The sequence below is a fragment of the Corticium candelabrum genome, chromosome 22 (assembly GCF_963422355.1).
Source record: "Corticium candelabrum chromosome 22, ooCorCand1.1, whole genome shotgun sequence".
Taxonomy (NCBI): Eukaryota; Metazoa; Porifera; class Homoscleromorpha; order Homosclerophorida; family Plakinidae; genus Corticium; species Corticium candelabrum.
This window is the reverse complement of record NC_085106.1, coordinates 5,315,937-5,336,021: the sequence shown is the minus strand read 5'-3', so window position 1 is coordinate 5,336,021 and position 20,085 is coordinate 5,315,937. Positions and strand designations below refer to the sequence as shown.

The window sequence follows — 20,085 nt, the reverse complement described above, 5'->3', positions numbered from 1 at the left end:
GTTGCTTACGCCTAGTTCAATCTTGTTGCCATAGCAATAATCAGAGTGACGTCACATAACGTGAAGTATCAATTGTTTACACCCATCGAGGAAAACAAACAATTATTCAAAATGATCAATTCGTAACAGCTGTCCCCTGGGTGTAGGGGTGGTGAAACGCAGTCACATAAGTGAGCATAGTTTCCATAGAAACATCTCTAGTGATGACGTCACATGACCTAAACTATTGTATGTTTACCTTCTTCAAAACTAGCAAAGAACGATTCGAATTTATCAATTCCTAAACGATTCCCCGGGGGTAGGGGTGGTGGCGCACGGACGGACGGACGGACGGACACTCAGTGTACCCCTTTGACACATTAGAGAAAACTCGCTCGCTTCGCTCGCTCGCAAATAAACAGGTTATTGGTCTATGCACATGCGCATGCGCAAAAAAAGACAAGTTTGCGTTTACGATGTGGACTATTCCTGACGGGTGAGTGGCTACGTAGAAGTTGTGTGTGCATCTTGAGCTGATATACTACGTAATAGATGGTTGGAGTATGCTCCTTTTCGTAATCCACTCCACATTTGCGGTGCCACGTTGTTACCAATCAAAACACCGCTTTCTGAGGTAGCTGCAACTACATTGATCATAGTTGTGCTTGTTCATCTTTTATTTAGTTCTCTAGCGTTAAAGCATTATGTAGAGTATCTAGTTTCGGATACCGTCTAGATTCGGACACGAGATCTTGGTCCAACGATATTGTCTAAGTATGAAATATATGGCAACAGAGAGACGTTAGGTAACTATTCTTGATCCGTGACAATCAATGGATTTGGCCTAGCGAGAACGAGACTCGACTAAAGCTCTTCCACGCCCTACCTTTAGACCAGGACAAATACCTCTAGTTTCGGATGGCCTCTCGTGTAGAGCTACCAAAGCACAGACACAAACCGAATCTATTTGTTGCAGTAGCCTAACATATCATCTTCTAAACAATCGTGTCGGCAGCGTCGTGTTCCGTGCGTAGCCGTGGTAGTCGTCAGAGTTGGGTGACGTCGCGCCCTCTAGTTTCGGATGCCTGATACGCTCGTCATTTTCTGAGCAAATTTAGACACTCTGTAAAGATTTTGAGCATGGAATCTCGACGTCTAGTGCTAAAATCAACTGTTAAAGGCCTGTCCACACTAGACCAGAATGGATCGCGATTCGATCTCGATCCTGCTGATTGAGATCGGATCTCGATCCTGCTGATCGAGATCGGATTGGGATAGCAAGCGTCCACACTGCACTTTGAAAAACGATACCTCTGCCTTATTTCGATACCACGTGACTGATGATCGATGTGTACGTGTGGCTTCTTTGCTTGTGGAAAGCGCTGATACAGCGACGTAAGGTGAGCGAGAACAAAGACGAGCGAGGAGTGCTAGATGTTCCGACTACACGCGTAGTGTACGTGAAGGTAACGCCCACTATTTATAATTGGATTCAACCGATCGGATTGCGATCGAAGCCACCTCGCGATGTGGATTGGATGGATCGCTATCTGATCGAGTTGCAAGTGTGGACAGGCCTTGTCATGTTTCTATGTATTTCAATAGTTACCTAACGTCTCTACATTGCCCTAGATTTCATACTTAGACAATTGCGTTGGACCAAGATCTGGCGCCCAAATCTAGACGGTATCCAAACTAGATACGGGACTCTGCTTACAGTTTTGACCGTAGATGCAAGCTGTTGCATGTTCAATGCATAGTTTGCAATCAACTTAGACTGAGCTTCGTCCTCAGGTGTTTGCCTCGCTCCTCTGTGCAGTGCTTGTGCATCACATGACTAGGCTGACGTCACAGTCTCACCTCTTCTCTCCTCCGTGCAGCGCTTGTGCGTCATGTCAGATGACTAGGCTGACGTCACAGCCTCACTTGAGAAGAAGTGAGACTATGACATCAGCCTACTGTCTGTTCCCCATAAGTGTGAACTTTGAAAGTCATCAATATCTCTGCTGTTTAGTGGACTTTTGCGATGATCTTGGTATCGTTAGAAACCGCTAGGTTTGGCATTTCTGTTTATCAAATTATCTAGGCCTTTCCTGCAAACCAAACGGAAGGATAATACTTGTGCATATCAAGCAGAAACGGGTGGAGCAATGGCTATTATCCAATTATCTTGTAAGACCAACCGATCAGCAACTGGAACCATTTAAGATAATTGGTATAACATGGTCCAACTGGAGCAGCTCTTAGTGCTCTAATAAGCACACCTGGTGTGACCTCTACTTCATTACTCACTTCCGAGTTCACGCTTATGGGGAACAGACAGTAGTCATGCGAGAAGAAGTGAGGCTGTGACATCAGCCTAGTCATGTGACGCACAAGCACTGCATGGAGGAGCGAGGCAAATACCTAAGGACGAGGCTAAGCCATTGCCAAGTTTTACAAAGGAAATCTCATGGGTGGATCAAGTGACAATATCAGAAATGATTGTTCATCTAGACCTAACCTCATTTCCTTCTTGCCTGATGACAAGTCAACACGTTCCCTATACTCTACATCGATCCTAATGCCACTCTCAAATTAAAGCATTGGCATCAATGTTGGGATCACGTATGTCAATGGCTACTTTTGATTCTGCAGACTTTTCTAGTTTCCAGTACTAAACATCCCAGCAAATTATGGTGACTGACATAAGTAAATCTTAAGCCAAAGCATTCTTCTAAAGCCACAACAGTGCTGTCAGAATTTGCCGCATGTTTAAACAATATACCAATTATGCATGTTTAAACAATATATCAAATATGTATGCTGGCATTGTCTTCACTTGTTTCCTCTGGTGAGGGTTTGAACTTCTTGATTGTCTTTCAATCTTTATCTCGCAGACATTTGCTTGATTCATGGTCTCTCAATGCTCTACAAGCAGTTTTCTTCCCATGTAGCAAAGGGTAATCCTGGAGCTGAAGTTAGCAGTGTGATAGAAGACTGTGGTGTAGTGGCAGTATGGGTATTCCAGATCAGTTCTAGGTGTGGCTGTAGACGACAGGTCTGTAGCAGTGCTAGTGGAGTCATTACAATTTTGGAGACGAGGATGGCTGGTGTATACAACGAGTTAGACAAGTCAGTGGAGAAATGGTGACTGTACATGGCAAACCACTACCTTGCAGCCACTGAGGTGAAGAACAACGAGAAACAATGGGCAATTCTGCTGAACTTTGTTGGACCACGCACATATCGTCTGCTACGCAGTTTATTGACACCCAGTAACCAGTGGACTAGCTAGTCTGACAAGTTGAGCCAGTTGCTACAACAGCATTCAATTTGAAACCATCAGTAATCATTCAGTGATTTAGATTCAATAGCAGGAATCACTAAAGGTTTGAGTCGCTGTCATAGCAACTGTACATCTGAGTTGCAGTAATTGGCTGAGCACTGGCAATAATACTGGACAGCTCTGCATGCCATGTTACAGAAAGCTAGCCTTTTGTGGGGATAGCCAGTGAGCTGATGTAGTGTTGTGTATTTGTTAGAATAGGACTTGATGTTTTGTTAGGGCACTGGAGCTGGTGCTATCAACATAGACAGCAGAGCTAAACATGGAAGAAATGAAGCCCAGCATTCTTTCACCATCAGTGAAAGCGAAAGAAGCAGTGCATAAGGTAACTGCACATGTACCATATCCGAATCGAACTGTGCTATCATACAGGTCAGACTATGGCACTAAGTAACTGCCTTTCTGAGTTTGTCTTATGTTATGGCTGCTGCAAGGTGGGGCACATGTGACCTGTGTCAATCAAAAGGTAAATACTCACCTGGAAAGATGTCACAGGCACCTGGACAAGCAAAAGCTCGCTGTATGGAGGAGGAATTTGACAACCAAGCAGAGCAGCTTCGACCATCATGTTGATCAAGAAGAGTGAGGTAGTAGTACCCTTTACCACTAAGGCAAGAACACAGGGGAAATGTCTTAGTATGGAGATAGCCACAGGCATAAGTGAGTGTAAGTAGTGAGACCACATGGAGTTTTTTGGACGACCGGTCAGTTATCACAACATCTGACATCAAACTGATTACTACACTATGCAGGCAAAGCAGTGGAACTTCATGGTGATGTGCAAGTGGATATAAAAACTGAGAAAGGAGAGCGAAAGCTTGTTTGATAGTTGTGTCTGGTGGTTTGCTAAGTTTGCTGGGTAGAAAGTGACTTCAGGCATTGAAGTGAATTGGCTTGAGATCCATTGCTGTGTGACAATGCACACGACAGGCGTAGCCCAGGTCCTGACTAAGAACAGAGAAGTATCAAGAAAGAATTAGGGGAACTAAGACACATTGTAGCACTCTAGCTTCGTCTGCACCAATCATTCTCCAGTATTTGATTAGAATAAGTGAAATATTCCACTTCATATTGACTGGTGTCCCAGATGTGGCATGACGTCAGCGGTTTGAAATTTGGTCTGTCATTTTATGCCGTTCTAAGGTCTGCACACTCTTTATCATCTTCCAATTGATCGAGAATCATCAAGAGTCATTTGGAAGTCGTTTCTATAGACCTGATAGCTGATTATCAAATGACCATTGCGGAGTGCCCAGTTTGTTCCAGCACTTCAAGGGACACTTTCGCCTTGTGGCAACACATTAATTTAGTTCACGTCAGTATCAGTTGTTTCCAAGTACGAACTTTCTTGAAGAACACCGTTGTCGTGTCTGCTCGGATTGTGGTTTCTGTTACGAAAGATGCTGGTCTAGATGTCATCACTCATTTGGACCCAACCGCTCTCGTTGTAGTGGAATAATACAATATCCACCGGCCTCCAAGTGGTTGAATGCTGCGAGTTTGTCTGATTCTCTCGCTCAGGTGTCTGTCTCTGACAAAGTTGCATCGAATACAGCAGATGTTGAGACCATTGTCATGGATACTCAGAAAGACTTTCAATGTGATATTTCTGAAGCAGATTCTTGCTTCTCCACTTTTGACATTGTTTTACACAGTCTGGCAGCAGTCGCAGCTCTTGACTCACATGACTGTGTTGTTTCCTCAATATTTGATGCTGTTATCAATGATATGATGACTTTCCTGTTTTACAGTTGCTCTCATCCCAAAGTCAGTACGTCTTCTTCTTGCTGAACTTCTTGTCAAGAATTTTATCTATGCGCCACTGTAGGTGTTCTATGCTTTATTCGACTGTGGGCATTTCCAAGTCTGTTGTACTTGTTCCACCTCAATGTGGAAAAAAGAAGTGTTTCTCAATCAAAAGTGTTTTGACTTCTTGCCTGAAACAGTGGCAGAAAGGAGATTTTGTTTCTTTGTGGTTAGCTGCCAGAGCTGAAGCTAGCAATAGTTGTCGAGCTGCTCATGCTGATGTCAGAAAAGGTAATGTGCGTCGTTGTATCAAGTTAGCACAGGAAGGGCGCTATGGTGACGCTGTACGTTCCTTGTTGTCTCAAGGCTGTGCAAGTCATGACGATTCTCAAGCCTTGATGATCTTACATCTCGACATCGTGATCATGATCTTCCTTTTTGGTCAAAGACATTCCTCCTTCTCTACTGATGGAGAACAGAGATGTTCTCTTAGGGTTTCAGGCCTTTCTAAGAAGTAGCAGCCCAGGTGGATCTCAGCTTAGAGCTCAACACCTGTTTGATGCAATAAGTGGCACAATAGCACCTACAGCCCAATCCTCTTTGAACAATCTCACCTCCTGATGGATACAATATTAGCCGGCAATCTACCTGCTGTACAGCACCATGGCTTGTAGGAGCCAGTCATAGCCTTAAAGATGAAACTGGGAAGTTTCAGGCCTATTGCAGTAAGGGAGACTCTACGGAGGCTTGCAAGTCAATCATGTTGTGCAACCGCTAGACCACATCTTGGAGACATATTTTTACCTTATGGTCAAGTACAGGTGTTGGTATCAGGGGTGGCTTGGAAGCAGCTGTACATACAACATGATCATGTATTTCTTCATTATCAGAAGATAAGTTGTGCTGTCTGAAAGTAGACATGGCAAACGCCTTTAATGAATGCCGTAGACAGTCCTTTCTTTCTCGACTATACAAGGAGCTACCTGATTTATTTTCTTGGACTTACTGGTCATATCAGTGTGCAGATGAACTTTGGTTTGGCAGCTATTGTATTCTTTCAAAGGCTGGGGTGCAGCAAGGTGATCCTCTGGGACCATTGTTGTTCTCTTTGGTGGTTTTGGATTTGCTGGATGATATTCCCGACAAAGTTTCGAATCTACTCTTGCAGATCTAGTACCTAGATGATGCCACTTTCATAGGAACACGAGAATCCATATTGCCACTACTCAGTGCCTTGCAGTTAAATGGTTCAAAGATGGTTTACACTTGAACCTAAGCGAATATGAGGTCTTTCGGCCCACTGGCACACAGTCTTTTCCTGAATTGGCTCCAGAAGTCAGCGTTTTGCCCAGGGATAGTGGTGTTGAGTTATTGGGTTCTCCAATCTTTGGCTCTGGTGAATTTTATGATCAGGCTTTCCAACATCGAATAGGCAAAGTTTTGGAAGCTCAGAAGTGTGTCATAGATATCAACTACCCACAGATGGAATTGCATTTACTTCGAAGCTGCTTGGCTCTACCTAAAATTAATCACCTTCGCACGGTCGCTCTTGGAAAGGCAACTCAACAACTGCTGTTTGACAAAGGCCTGCACCACTCGCTTGAGGTCATAACTCATTCATTTGTTTCGGACGAAGCTTGGCTTCAAGCAACACTACCCATCAAATGTGGAGGTCTGGGTCTATGAGAGGCTTATGGATCAGCTAGTATTGCTTTTATTAGCAGCTGTAATTGTACTAGACACTTGGTCAGTCACGTTCTTCACTTGGCAACTTTTGAGAAGTCAGGCTTTCTAATTGATAGTGAATCTAGCGCTAAAGAAGAATTTCTCCAGAATTTCTCCAGAATTTTTTGAGTCCAATTGTAATGTAGATTCACCATCACAACACACACTTCAGTCTCAAGTTGATAGTTGATAGTAGTATGAAACCCTCAAACTTTCTTGCGCTCTGAGAGACCAAGCCAGACTTGACACAATTTCTGAACCACATACTGGAGCGTGGCTAAGAACTGTCCCTAACCCAAACCTTAGCCTTTCCATGACCAGGCATGAGTTCTGTGTTGCTGTTCATTTATGGTTGGGCATAACTCTTTCTCCATTACATCCTTCTGCAGTAAGTTGCAAGTGTGGTCAGTTAATTGACAGCTTTGGTGACCATCTTGGCTGCCATCAGACTAATTTATGGTCAAAATGTCACAACACTCTCAGAGACGTTATCTTCAATGCTTTATTGATGAAAAAGGCACTTCAAAGGAGCGAAGATTCTCGTCGGACACCTGTGATTGCCCTGGAGACATCTTCCACCTCAATTTTTTGACTGGTCATTCTGCTTTCTTTGATATAAGCATACGTAATTTGTTCCAGCATATATTTGTGTGAAGTTCAGCAACTGTCACAGGTGCCGGCGGTCTGACCGGGGAGATTGAGAAAAACACCAAATATGATGACTTAGAGCATGTTCACACCGACATCAGGACTAACTATGATTAGGCTAACTATGATTAGTAAGTCACGTGGGCACGCGAGTGTAATTGGCCTTGACAGTTTCATCCGTCATAGCTGGCAAGAATTTACATGGATTGTTTTGACGAATCCATTGCTTTAGGTTTTGAAGAGGGAAACATTTACTTTGCTTTCTCTGGCAGCTCCTTCAGGAACGACAGGAAGTTGTTACATGTACAGGCATGTACATAGTATACATCTGCCTGCGCTTCTGTATACGTCTCCATGTTGTTGCTGCGTTTGTACGTTTAAACATAGAACACCACGTCAGAAACATTGGCGACATGCTCTTCTTGTGTACTACCTCACGTGCCAAAGTCACGTGCAACCACTAAGTTACTAACGCCACAATGCGGTTGCAATACTACTCTGTACGGCGTTAGAATGGTGTTACACTAATCATGATTAGGACCGGTGTGAACGAATGACGTTAGTGCAGTAATGCCAAACTAATCATGATTGTGAATACGCTCTTAGTGTCCTCTTCTGGTGCACTCTGTATCCTCTGGTAGTGGAATCATTTGGAGCTTGAACTCCTGCCAGCCTGGAAACTTTGAGAACCATTGCTACCAAAATTACTTCAAACAACACTCAGTTTTCACTGGCCTACAACCACCTTATGCAGCAGCTGTCAGTTTGCTTGTGGAAGTTTAATGCTAGACTGATAGAAAGTAGACTACTTTTAGATTCATATGCCTTGCTCGTTGCAACAAGGCAGAAACAGACATAACGGCGACTGAATGCGAACGCACTGAATGGATGCGAACGTACTCGATGCTGTTTGCTGTTTTGACATCTAAAGCGACCGCGGACAGTCCAGAGTGAGCGATATCTGGTACTGGAATTGAAGGGCTTGGAGCTGACATCATCGATATCGAAACAAGATGAGTCGTCTTTCTGTGTTTGGGTAATCATCTCACGTGTTTTGTGCATTGCTTTACATCGAGTATGTTCGCATTCAGTCTCCGTTGTGACACAAGTGCACAAACGCTATGTACGACGTCGATCGTGACAGATTGCGTAGGAGATGGAAGCCTAGCCTGTCGACGTCAACGTTCCCGTGGCCACGTTTAATTAATTGTTGCTGTAGACATGCAGATTTCACAAACAGCAATGACTCTAGCTGTAGTCTTCGAGTTGTTCTTTACGAAACAAGAGAAGCTAATGAGATAGGATTGCACTGCTTGCATACCAGTCTGGTCTTTAGTGAAGCGTTTAAGAAACCAAATCCGGTCTTTAGATAGCCGATTTCTGGCTACACGGCACACAGCGACATCAAAGCCTGTTCACCAGACCCCATTTCACCGAGAAGAATGATGCGGCAGAAATGGGTCTGGCTATGCGAGACTACTTTAACGCAAGCGCATTCACACCACTAACTATGATTAGTAAGTCACGTGGGCACGTGAGTGTAATTAGCCTCATCTGCCATATTTGGCAAGAATTTGCGTGAATTGTCTTGATGAATCCATTGCTTTAGGTTTTGAAGAGGGAGACATTTAGTTTGCTTTTTCTGGCAGCTCCTTCAAGGATGGCGGAAGTTGTCACATGTACAGGCATGCATGTAGTAGACATCTGCCTGCGCTCCTGTATACGTCGCCATGTTGTTGCTGCGTTTGTTCGTTTAAATATACAACACCACATCAGAAACATCGACGTTATGGTCTTCTTGTATACTACCTCACGTGCCAAAGTCACATGTAGCCACTAATGCCACGAATGTGGTTGTAATACTACTCATTACAGCATTAGAATTGCGTTACACTAATCATGATTAGGACTGGTGTGAACGAGTGAATTAGTGCACTAACGCCAAACTAATCATGATTAGGCCCGGTGTGAACACGCTCTTAGAGAGGTTTTACTAAAAGTTGGTGAATACCATAGTCTACGTTAATGTTTCATTAGCAGATGAATTTCATATCTGCAACATAGTATCTTTATTGTTGGTCCTGATAGCAGCAGAAGTGTTGCTGTGCAAAGTTTGATGATGTGAGAAGGCAGATGGTGTAACAGTAGGATACCGACCAGAGAGCAGCTTTATTGACTGAGTCATAGGTCTTGCGGAAGTCTACAAAACAGATGTAGAGGATGATGGTACTCTCTCGCTTTTTTCATCAATACCCTGAGAGAAAAGACTTCGTCAGTGCATCCCCATCTTTGCGAAAACCACACTTTCTGTTTCTCATGCAGAAAGATGTCAGCTCTGGGTTTGATCCTGTTCAGTAGTATTGTGATAAAAAACCTTGCTGGGGGAGCTCAAGAGGGTAATCTCCCCCTCCGGTAGTTGTCTCAGTCAGACCGGTGAAGAGGGACAAGGGATGGTTCAGTCAGTTTGAAATGATACTCTCACTGCTCCAGTTGAACAGCAAGATGAGCCAGCTAGTGGTTTCAACTTCACCCAACTGTAATTGTAATAGCTACTTGAATATTCTTTTCAGATAAAGGCTGGGACAGACAGGTCTTGATCATCTGATAATTCTCTGTAAGGTGGCTACAGTTATGTTTGACAGTGCATTGGTGTTCAACTGGCAGCTCGATGAGCAAGAATTAGCAGAAAGTGTTCTGCCCAGCATTGAAGCGTACCGGTGTTATTTGAAAGGATGGACTTATTCTTAGGGAGGATGCTGAATGAGGAAGGCTTAGAAGCCTGATTGTTAACTAATCGAAGCCTAAGCTCCTTGACTAAATGCCAGTCATGGCCTAGCTGTTGTGACATCTTTGCTTTCTTATGTTCTCTGGCACTCCACCAGGCATTACGCATTTCTTCAACAGCTGTCTATCTTTGTTAGTGTTCTCAGTCTGCAATACTCTGTCAAAGCAGTTGGATGTCGCCAGTCATTAGTACTCGTCATGTACACACACACACACACACACACACACACACACACACACACACACACACACACACACACACACCATTATTAAATGATTGCTTTGCAGTATTTTGTGTTTTCCATAGGGTTTTAGCAGAAGTTCACGAAATGTTAATGGACTAACTCGCAATGAAGAGTGAGGCAATGGTTCACTATGCATGTTGTGTATGCTTAGACGTGCTGACATGTAAGGTTTACTCCAACTCAGTTTATCAAGAAGCTTCAAGAGCGTGGCTGTGAATTGGGCATGATTATTGACCTTACGTTTACAACTCGATATTACAATCCACAAGTAAGCTCTTCGTTACATGGTAAATGACAAATAAGCAACATTTGTAATAGTCCAACCACAAGCAAGTCATCAGCAAATGTTATTAGGTTGATTTAACTGCTACGACGGTTCTAGCTTTTGTGCAGTAGTGAATGTGTAGTAGAGTGTGGTCTTTTGCAAGCTGATGTGTCCATGGAAGGTCTATTGCCATACACATGAGCAAAATTTGGAGACTCCAAGAGTCAGCAACACTAAATATTTTAACTTTTATTGCTGTCATCTGGCAAGCAGTTATTTACAAGTATGCTAACTTCTGCAGAAATAGGACACTGTTTTGGAGGCAACCAGAAGGGGTGCAGTGAAGATACTTTAATATGGAAACTAGTGTACAATAACGAATGACTTGGGTTTCTCAGAGTACGTTACAGTTTACAGAACCAACATAATATTTATTGTGAATTTAATTTTTCAGCAGCCTATTTTAATGAATGGTAAAATATATGTCACAGGTTAAATATTTGTACACTGATCTTCTTTTTTCTTTGATCTGGTTGTGCTCTGATCTTTCTTTTTTTCTCTTCTGCATACCCTATAAGATGAAATAGTGGCAGGGAATTTATTTTGGCAGATTGGCCGATTTTTCAGGAACCGCCAATATAAAATCCACCACTAATTTTGTCACCAGGATATGTTGACGTCATCAGGCACGTGGATCAGCTATCTAATTGCAAAGTGGCGGTACGTCACACGGATGAAGCGACAAGATGGTAGGTAATCCTGCTTGCCGTCTGTTGTGTCTATGAATAGGCCATGCATGAGGCTATGGATGAAGGACATATGTCAGTTATCAAACAACCACCAAAATACAATCCGCCAATATGCTTTGTCCGTCAATTTTTAGCAAACCCAATATAAATTCCCGCCAATGTTTCATCTTATACGGTATCTGTTCTTTACTGCCTGTGGGCACTGTACCTGTATTGTATTGGTGCGAGAACAAATATACATACATACATTTGTTTGTTTGTGTATTGTATATTTGTGTGTATGTCTGATCAGATTTTGACATAAATAGGTGCAAGGTGCATGTCAATTTCTACTTTAGAGTGCAACAAATCTGTTGCATTGTGTACTTGCTAGTTTTGACTTTGAACTCCCTGTGTGTGTGCACTTAGCCATGGATTACTAAGGATGAAATACATGACAAGTCACTTTGACGTTAATTATTATGGCATGTGGCAATTATTGGTAACATTAATTTATGCAGCAATCTGCAACGTGATCTTCAAGGCTGACTGCAACTTGACAATTTCAGCAGTCTAAGTCAAACGCACTGGTAAGAATAGGTACTAGCTAAAGTATGGCAGAAGACTTAATAATTTGCAGCATGCACTGCCCTGATCTGTTCATAGTTTCATTTGGGTTGCTTATCATTGTGTTCATTTTTCCAGGTGTTTTTGTCTCATGGAGTAAAACACGTAAAAATCAAATGCCCTGGTCAAGAGGTGCCATCTGATAGGATTTATGAAGAGTTAGATCAACCTGAACTTGCACTTTCTTATATTTGTATGACGTTTGTTTAGGTTTGAAGAGCATGTCCAGCAGTTCCTTGCAGAAAACGGTGATGTTTCTGCATAGTAATTTTGTTGTTGTTGCAAGTTTGATAGGTAAAATTGTTATATGCTATACAGGTAGCTGTGGCAGGAAAAAAGTTATCGCTGTTCATTGCACACATGGCATTAACAGAACAGGCTATTTAGTGTGCAGGTAATGCAGTAGCATGACACATTGTGAATGGGCCAACGTTGAGTGTATGAATTGTTGTTGTAATGAAACAGATATTTGATGAAACACGAACGAATGGACGATACATCAGCTCTTGCAGGTTATTTTTTAGTGTTGATACTCAGAACTGCTGATTAGTAAAGACATCTCCTTGTACTTTACGTACAAACATCTCTATTTTGGTCTTTGACAAATGTGTTTCAGTATTCTAATTTATGTTTGCTGCAGCATTTGAAAAAAGCAGAGGATATGCAGTTGAAAAGAACCACTACGTTACAGCGTTGCATCAGATAGCTGCAGAGAAGTATGAAGTAGAAGTTGTTGGTGCGTACTTTTTGCCTTGACTGCCATGTTTTCTATTACAAGATGCCAATATTCCAAGAAACGACGGGACTTTGGCCAGGCCTTCAGGCCAGGCAGTAACAAGTACGTGAAGAGAGATGACTGGGTGGGTAAAGGAAGGCAGTCGGACGTAGCAAGTAGTGGAGACTGGTCAACGCAATGTGGTGATTTCAAATTGGTAGACAAAAAGGAGGCATTTGAAAGAGAGAGCAGGTACTCAGACGATGGTCGACGTAATCAGTTGTACTATGGCCGAAATAGTCAGTCATACTACGGTCGAGATGGTCGGTCAGACTATGGCAAGAATAGTCGAAACAGTAGCAAGTTTTTGTTGGATACAGACAGGGATAGCTCTAGACAGAGTAGATCACACAAATGGTCTCAGAGCAACCGGTGGCATGGAGAGAGATCACACTCTGACGTGTATTCAAGACCCTCTCCTGTTGGTCGATCAAAGGCTTATAAAGACCATTCTAGACGCTGGGCACCTTACTGACCTGACGAGAGGCAATTTGCATTGCAACTTTTTACTGTTGGTGAACACTGAGTGAATTTTAGCTTCACATGTTCGTGTATTAGACATCATGTGCTTCACAGAGTAATTGTAAGCACGTGTTGGTCCATGTATCCTATTGCACTGTATGCTACTAGCTTAACATAGTGTGCAGCACTCTCAAAATCAGCACAAACACCCGTTGTTTCGCTTGTATTTTAGCATGTCCTAGCTAAGTGTAATTAAGAACATGATCATAATGCAATTGCAGTCTATTCCTACATTAACTGGCAACATAGTGTACATTTGTACTCTGCAGGTACTAAATCGCAGGTAGTAAATCAGCAAATATGCAGTAGAAATGTATTATATTGTGTGTACTATCCTGAAAAGCAAAAATCAAAATGTTTTACATTGTCTTTGCGTTCACTTTATCATGGCTTCTGGTAGCATTTTTATCAATTTTGAAGAAACATTTTTGAGATACGAGAAGCACTTCCAGCCTTCCTCTTTTGCTCCGCTTACTGTTTCTGTCACTGGCTCTAGGACAGACTTTTTGACGGCTCGATATCCTAGCTGGCTAACCAGCCAATCGAGGCCTTCATATAGTCCATACCCAGCAGTTGCAACAGCACCTTGAATAACTATAAACATTACAATTTCACAGTTGAACAATAGGATATCAACAACAGAAATCATACACCAAGTGTGGCTTGACAGCTTGTCCAGTCCAAGCTCTTTCTGGATTTCATTTACAGACAAAGCATTGGGTAGATCTTGTTTGTTAGCAACAACAAGGATCAAGGCATTTTCTAATTGTTCCTCTTTCAGCAGCATATGCAATTCTTCTCTAGAGTCTGGCAAACGTTCTCTATCGTTACTGTCCACAACAAACACAACTGCATCTGTTTGTTGAAAGTAGTGCCTCCACAGAGGACGCTATATACATAGAAACATTTATATATCTGTTCGGTTGTTTGACAGACCTCTAGTAATAGCTTACAATTTTGTCACGTCCTCCTACATCCCAAGATGTGAAGTTGATATTTTTGTACTGGACTGTTTCTACATTGAAACCTATAGTTGGAATGGTGGTCACAACCTCACCAAGTTTCAGTTTGTAGAGCACTGTTGTTTTGCCCGCAGCATCTAAACCTGCAGGAGTAAACGAAACTTGTAAGCGTCGTTTGCTGTACTACAGGTGCAATACAATTTTCATGTGGACTCACTAACCCATCATGAGGATTCTCACTTCTTTCTTGTGTGTCCATTTGCGGAAAAGTCTTCCTACTGATATCCCCATCACGCTGCAAGCGCTGCGAAATGACAGAAACGTTCTGTGACTCTGTTACGTGTAGGACATCACATGCCACTACAATCACGGCAACGTGGCATGTACACGTGTAAATAGTAGCAGTCAGCAGTTGCTGCGTCAGTAGGTGTACTGTATTTCCAGATTGCTTTCTGCACGTGATGGGAGGGTAGAGTGGGAGGAGAGAAGAAAGCAGTCTGTATTCTAATTAACTTCGGAAATAGGCGGTGTTCATGTTAATCGATAATACCCCGTTCACTACGTACCACCAGCTGCAGATGGCTCATGGTATCTTGTCAGAAGCTGTTTGCTTCCAGCCGACTACAAACGAACGGGAGAACGTAGAAAATAAATGACTTTACTGAATCCGGTAAGCCTCGGCCTCCCAGACCCGTGTAGCGCCGATACAAAATCGTGTCTGGGATGGTACCGCCTCTTCTCAATATATTGCGGTTGGTCCTAGACCAGCATTAGTGTTCAGTTTCATAATGCATACCCTTCCAATTACAGCTGTAGTCAACGAAGACATCTCATGCGTAACTGCTGTCTACCAAAGACTACACTCTACACAAACGACGACTTGTAGTGCGCTCTTCACGCAACTCACGTCCCTACACGTCGTGGTTTGTATTCTGCGCCTGTCAACGGTAGTAACGACACCTAGTAGAGCCGTTTGTTCAAACCGATGCTCCGACATCTACACTAGCCAGCCAGCTGCATTCTCGACGACTTCATGATCACGTCTACTACACAGAGTCTTGCGGAGAATTCACGGCGAAGTTTTGTCGCGATTTCGCGGCAAGTCGCATCGAATCCGGACGATCGAGTCACAGCGGATGCGCGCATCGCGAATTTTCATCGCGAAATTCGAAGCTCCACGCACGACTAGCAGCTACTCGCAGCGGATTCACGGAATTACAAAGTACTCATTGACGTTTGCAGTTGTCTACAGCGCTGATTGGCCATTTTCTTGAGCGGTGGTTTTGACTGGAGCGGATATGTTTTTAAATTTGAGCAGTCGTGCCTCTTCCGAAGTCACTTACAATAGAGCTGTGCTTTCTTCTCTCCTCCCGCGGGGCTAGTGGTACGCGTGCTAGAAAAGTCTAGACCTAGCCAAGTGATTGAGGACACTTATACATTGTTGTTTCAACGCCAGACTGAATTTAACTAACAGAGTCGTCTAACGTCCGACTGAACGTAACGACTGAATTTAACACGGATACCGACTGAATTTACACTTTGCGCTAAGGTTGGCCTAATCGTATTAGCATATAATCATTACATGCGGATGTCGGTGATCACGCACTAAGTATGATATCTATACTGTACAGAAATTTGGCGAGTGGTTGGAAGAAGCTAGTGAATGTACAGCAACTATAGTGTATCTAATATAGAAAGCTCAAATTGTCTGTGTGTGTGTGTGTGTGTGTGTGTGTGTGTGTGTGTGTGTGTGTGTGTGTGTGTGTGTGTGTGTATGTATGTTCGCGTTTGGCGGCCACGTCTTTTGTCCGTTCGCAACCGAAATCGGCACGCACACTCGGTACGCACAGAGGAAGGTTTGCGTAAAAAATAATAAAAATAATGCACCGGGTCCCCTCTCGAGGGATCGACCCACGCGTAAAATTTCTCTCGACGACGCAAACGCTACACATTGCAGTTCATTCGAACACACGCCCGCACCAGTCCCGTATAGACCCTATGCATCGCCGTCCTTCGCAAAGCTTCGAGCAATCGAATATCTCTTGCCGACGAAACCTACTCTTCTATCGCTTGCGTTTCTCTCCAAATTCTGATCGCATTTGCACCGAATCCAACCTACACGTTTTCTGCAGCAAGCGCTACACGGGGAGTGTGTTGATTTCTATCGAAACAAGCGCGAAGAGCAAGATTCGAATTCATTCAGCATATCTGGGACCTCGCAACAAAGATTGCACGTGACGTGTCCACAGACCTATCTTTACACTACAATATCTTGCCCGTACGAAGGACGGGCCATGGATCCTAGTATATATGTATATATATATATATATATATATATATATATATATATATATATATATATATATATATATATATATATATATATCCGTCCTTAGGGCGGATATGTGTTATCTGTGTTATCTGTATTATATACAAATATATGGTTTAATACTATATATATATATATATATATATATATATATATATATATATATATATATATATATATATAGTGTAATGCATAGTAAGTTGCGTTGGTAACAGGGATGGTTGTAAACAAGCAGCAGCAAGTCATCTACAGTACTAGGGAAATTAATTGAAGATTGAGACTGTGATCTAGCATTACTATTTTTCTCGTACACAATGAGCAAGAACACATTTTTATAATATTTAAATTGAGTGTGTGTGTCTGTGTGAATATTAAATGTACAGTTTTGTATGTACGCACGCATGCGCACACACACACACACACACACAATTTAAATATTCTAAAAATGTGTTCTTGTTCGTTGTGTATGAGAAAAATAGTAATGCTAGATCACAGTTTCAATCTTCAATTAATTTCCCTACCCTAGATGGCTTGCTGCTGCTTGCTTACAACCATCCCTTTTACCAATGCAACTTAGTATGCATTGCACCATATATATATATATATATATATATATATATATATATATATATATAAACACTATAGTTGCTGTAAATTCATTAGCTTCTTCCAACCACTCGCCAAATTTCTGTACAGTATAGATATCATACTTATCTATGAATTACATAATCACACATGGACAATCAGAAAATTATTAGTTGTAATACACACATTCCTATTATCTGTATACACCAGAGAGGACCACCATATTAGATTGAGCACATTGGAAGAGTCTACGATATGATACTGTTGTCAGCCACGTATCGTACAGCAAAGCGTCCTAGCTAGATAGCTAAATTGAGCAAGAGCTAGATTAGGGTAAGTGTTGTGCGTATGGACTGTTGACAATGAGCAAAAGTGTGCAGCTAGTGAACAGAATCTCTAGTGAACATGCAGATAGTCGCTGTGAACAGAATAGTCGCCGTGAACAGAATAGTCGCCGTGAACAGAATGGTCGCCGTGAACAGAATAGTCCCCACTATAGCAGGGACTATCCTGTTCACCGGGGACTTTTCTGTTCACTTGAACAGAATAGTCTCCAGTGAACAAGATAGTCCCCGCTAGGGTGGGATCAAATTGCATGAACAAAATAGTCCCCGGTGAACAGAATAGGAGCAAATATGATCAGAATAGTCCCCATGAACAGAATAATCTCCGTAATCAAAATAGTCCCTGTACAGCACAGAATAATCCCCATGATCAGAACAGTCTCTGTACAGCACGTGTTTTGATACTTTTGTATGGGTGGCCATTTTAGAATCGTCGCATCCCTACATAGAGAGATATGTCTCTGCGTAGACCTAGCCTCGCACCCAGGTCCTCTTGCACGCCCGGAGAAGAACTATCTATACGGCTCTGTGTAGACCCCAACCTAGCTTTGCAAGTGACGTATTGTGACTGTACTACACTGTACTTCTCGTAGTACTCCAGCAACTTCTGTAAACTGTGCCGATTGGTTAAATTGAGGCTCTACGCCGAGGGGGAGTGAAGCGACTGATGGGACGGAAGCACCAGTCACTTGCCAGTAGAGTAGGCTTCTATCCTGTCTACAGTTGGTGGAAGTAGCAGTCGGCAGCCAGTTTATTGCGGAGGTTGGGGATACTGGAGTCATTACGATAGGTTGTTAACGGTACGCGCGTCTGCAAAAGTTGTTAGGCTGCCACCTAGTGGTAATGCGGACATGCTAAGTTCTAAACATGTTTACAGTCACTACTGCGGACACGCTCTAGCAGACTTCTGTGTACTACGATACTTACTCTCCCAACAGTAAGGAATATGGGAGGGCGAAGCTCAAAACACGTTCACACGAGAAACACAATGCAATTGCAACATACATGGCACTGTACAGTACACAAGCCTGTGATTTCAATAGTATTATTGACAGATCAATCTGAAGTCTCGTTCTGATCAATGGGTAGCTCATTTTTCTTCGTAACCTGCTGTCTCATATGTAGAGCTTGCCTTAACCGTTCCTGCCGTGACTACACAATCCCAACAAAGCCAACCATTTACTTTCTATGGGTAGTGCCAAAATAAAAGTGCAGTGTTATGTGCGATTAATACTACTTATATCACCTTTTCAAGTTCTGATTTGTATTTGTGTCGCTTGTATGGTTTCATGTAAAACAGCCTCTTTGTAAGATCATCTAGCTCTTGTTTCCTTTCATTCGGTATACGTGTTAGTCGCCTGTATATGAACATAAGCAAGATATAAGCACTATACATATTTTTATCATATAATGGTAGGTATGTTGACAAACTTACGATATTATAACTGGTTTAACATTAAACATACGAGCAAGTGTGTTAACTGTCCACAATGAAGGATCATTACGTCTCAACCGGTTTGCTTCATAAACCTAAGCAAAATAAGGAACCGAATTCAGTCTACTGCTTTGATATGAGACTCCATATTTCATGCACATAGATAGATATTAGTGTTGAAATGGGAATGCTCAATAAAACTATGTAGAATCAAATAAATACCTCATCATCTGAAAGTGAGCTTTTAAGTGAAGTTGGCTTTCTATGTCGCAGAGGCTGCAAAAAACGAAAGTTATACATAAGATTGACATGCATAACAGGTATGTCTACTGCAAGATAGTTTGAACCCTTCTATCTGTGACTCTGGTATTTGTCTTACATTTTGTCAGTCTTATCCATATGCATAGTAAGTTAGCACATTTTAAGTTTGAATTTCAGATTCAAACTACACCCTTTCCAGATCAAATTCGTTCATAGTCACTTCAAGTTGGTACTTTGTCAGTTCAAAAATCATATGTTATCAGTTCAAGTTCATAGTTGTCATTTCAAATTGGCATTATGTCAAATCCAATTCATTCACAGTCATTTCAAATCTGTCATGAGTCATTTCAAATTCACTGTGTTGTGCTAATTATGTGTAGAGTCATGTCAATTGCACTGCTCCTACGTAGTTAGTCAGTATTCTCAATTTGGATGTGCGTTAAGCTATTCAGCAAACTCCTGACGTAGTTTACTAATTAGGCTATTTGTGAAGGCAGTCTCAAGAAGACAGAATCTCTGTACAACACCCACCGGCCAACAGATGCAGGTTGCACATAAATGGCAAATTATGAAAAAATTGCTAAAGAAGCAGTTGAATCAACTTTAGATCCACTTCTATTGCTGGTTGTCCGTTGCTTTTGTCAAAGGCACTGGCCAACCTTTATGTAATATAAACAGATGTGATCTCCCTCTTGGAAGTTGACATGAGATGACCTAATCAATTCGGTGTTGTGCTTCATTGTGTACTGTTGGTGTTGTGCTTCATCGTGTACTGTAGTGCTAGAACATCGTTTGTG

General features: G+C 42.3%; 3 protein-coding genes across 5 annotated transcripts; 1 reads left to right on the top strand and 2 right to left on the bottom strand.

Annotated features, from left to right (window-relative positions):
- The first annotated feature begins 435 nt into the window (after window positions 1-435).
- LOC134197337 (RNA/RNP complex-1-interacting phosphatase homolog) lies at window positions 436-13,587 on the top strand. Of its 2 annotated transcripts, XM_062666635.1 has the most exons (10): window positions 436-475; window positions 532-613; window positions 10,518-10,567; window positions 10,624-10,723; window positions 12,154-12,233; window positions 12,286-12,323; window positions 12,394-12,469; window positions 12,541-12,587; window positions 12,716-12,791; window positions 12,854-13,587. In XM_062666635.1, the coding sequence occupies exons 1-10, from the start codon at window positions 456-458 to the stop codon at window positions 13,323-13,325; spliced, it is 1,041 nt and encodes a 346-aa protein (XP_062522619.1). In that variant the 5' UTR covers window positions 436-455; the 3' UTR covers window positions 13,326-13,587. The 2 variants fall into 2 exon arrangements, with proteins under 2 accessions (XP_062522619.1, XP_062522620.1); XM_062666636.1 differs by lacking the exon at window positions 436-475 and having other exon boundaries at window positions 531-613; window positions 10,640-10,723.
- Window positions 13,588-13,673: 86 nt separating this feature from the next.
- Window positions 13,674-14,936, bottom strand: LOC134197338 (uncharacterized). 2 transcript variants are annotated; one of them, XM_062666637.1, is made up of 4 exons: window positions 14,575-14,936; window positions 14,326-14,517; window positions 14,024-14,261; window positions 13,674-13,966 (listed from the first exon to the last, which is right to left on the bottom strand). In XM_062666637.1, the coding sequence occupies exons 1-4, from the start codon at window positions 14,623-14,625 to the stop codon at window positions 13,749-13,751; spliced, it is 699 nt and encodes a 232-aa protein (XP_062522621.1). In that variant the 5' UTR covers window positions 14,626-14,936; the 3' UTR covers window positions 13,674-13,748. The 2 variants fall into 2 exon arrangements, with proteins under 2 accessions (XP_062522621.1, XP_062522622.1); XM_062666638.1 differs by having other exon boundaries at window positions 14,326-14,477; window positions 14,556-14,931.
- Window positions 14,937-18,445: 3,509 nt separating this feature from the next.
- Window positions 18,446-19,373, bottom strand: LOC134197606 (uncharacterized). The gene is made up of 4 exons (XM_062666952.1): window positions 19,250-19,373; window positions 19,028-19,122; window positions 18,839-18,950; window positions 18,446-18,744 (listed from the first exon to the last, which is right to left on the bottom strand). Exons 1-4 carry the CDS (start codon window positions 19,340-19,342, stop codon window positions 18,649-18,651), a joined length of 396 nt encoding a protein of 131 aa, XP_062522936.1. The 5' UTR covers window positions 19,343-19,373; the 3' UTR covers window positions 18,446-18,648.
- Between the last annotated feature and the right edge of the window lie 712 nt (window positions 19,374-20,085).

Bases quoted from the DNA above. Each gene is read 5' to 3' on its own strand.
- LOC134197606 (XM_062666952.1), bottom strand. From the start codon at position 19,342: ATGCATGTCAATCTTATGTATAACTTTCGTTTTTTGCAGCCTCTGCGA. The intron at 19,123-19,249 runs GTATTTATTTGA...TATTTTGCTTAG, and splicing joins GCTCACTTTCAGATGATGAG to GTTTATGAAGCAAACCGGTT. The intron at 18,951-19,027 runs GTAAGTTTGTCA...GTTCATATACAG, and splicing joins GTTAAACCAGTTATAATATC to GCGACTAACACGTATACCGA.
- LOC134197337 (XM_062666635.1), top strand. From the start codon at position 456: ATGTGGACTATTCCTGACGG. The intron at 10,568-10,623 runs GTGAGGCAATGG...CTGACATGTAAG, and splicing joins GGACTAACTCGCAATGAAGA to GTTTACTCCAACTCAGTTTA. The intron at 12,792-12,853 runs GTATGAAGTAGA...TTCTATTACAAG, and splicing joins CATCAGATAGCTGCAGAGAA to ATGCCAATATTCCAAGAAAC.
- LOC134197338 (XM_062666637.1), bottom strand. From the start codon at position 14,625: ATGGGGATATCAGTAGGAAGACTTTTCCGCAAATGGACACACAAGAAA. The intron at 14,518-14,574 runs GTGAGAATCCTC...TTGCACCTGTAG, and splicing joins AATGGACACACAAGAAAGAA to TACAGCAAACGACGCTTACA. The intron at 13,967-14,023 runs GTATGATTTCTG...TAATGTTTATAG, and splicing joins GCTGTCAAGCCACACTTGGT to TTATTCAAGGTGCTGTTGCA.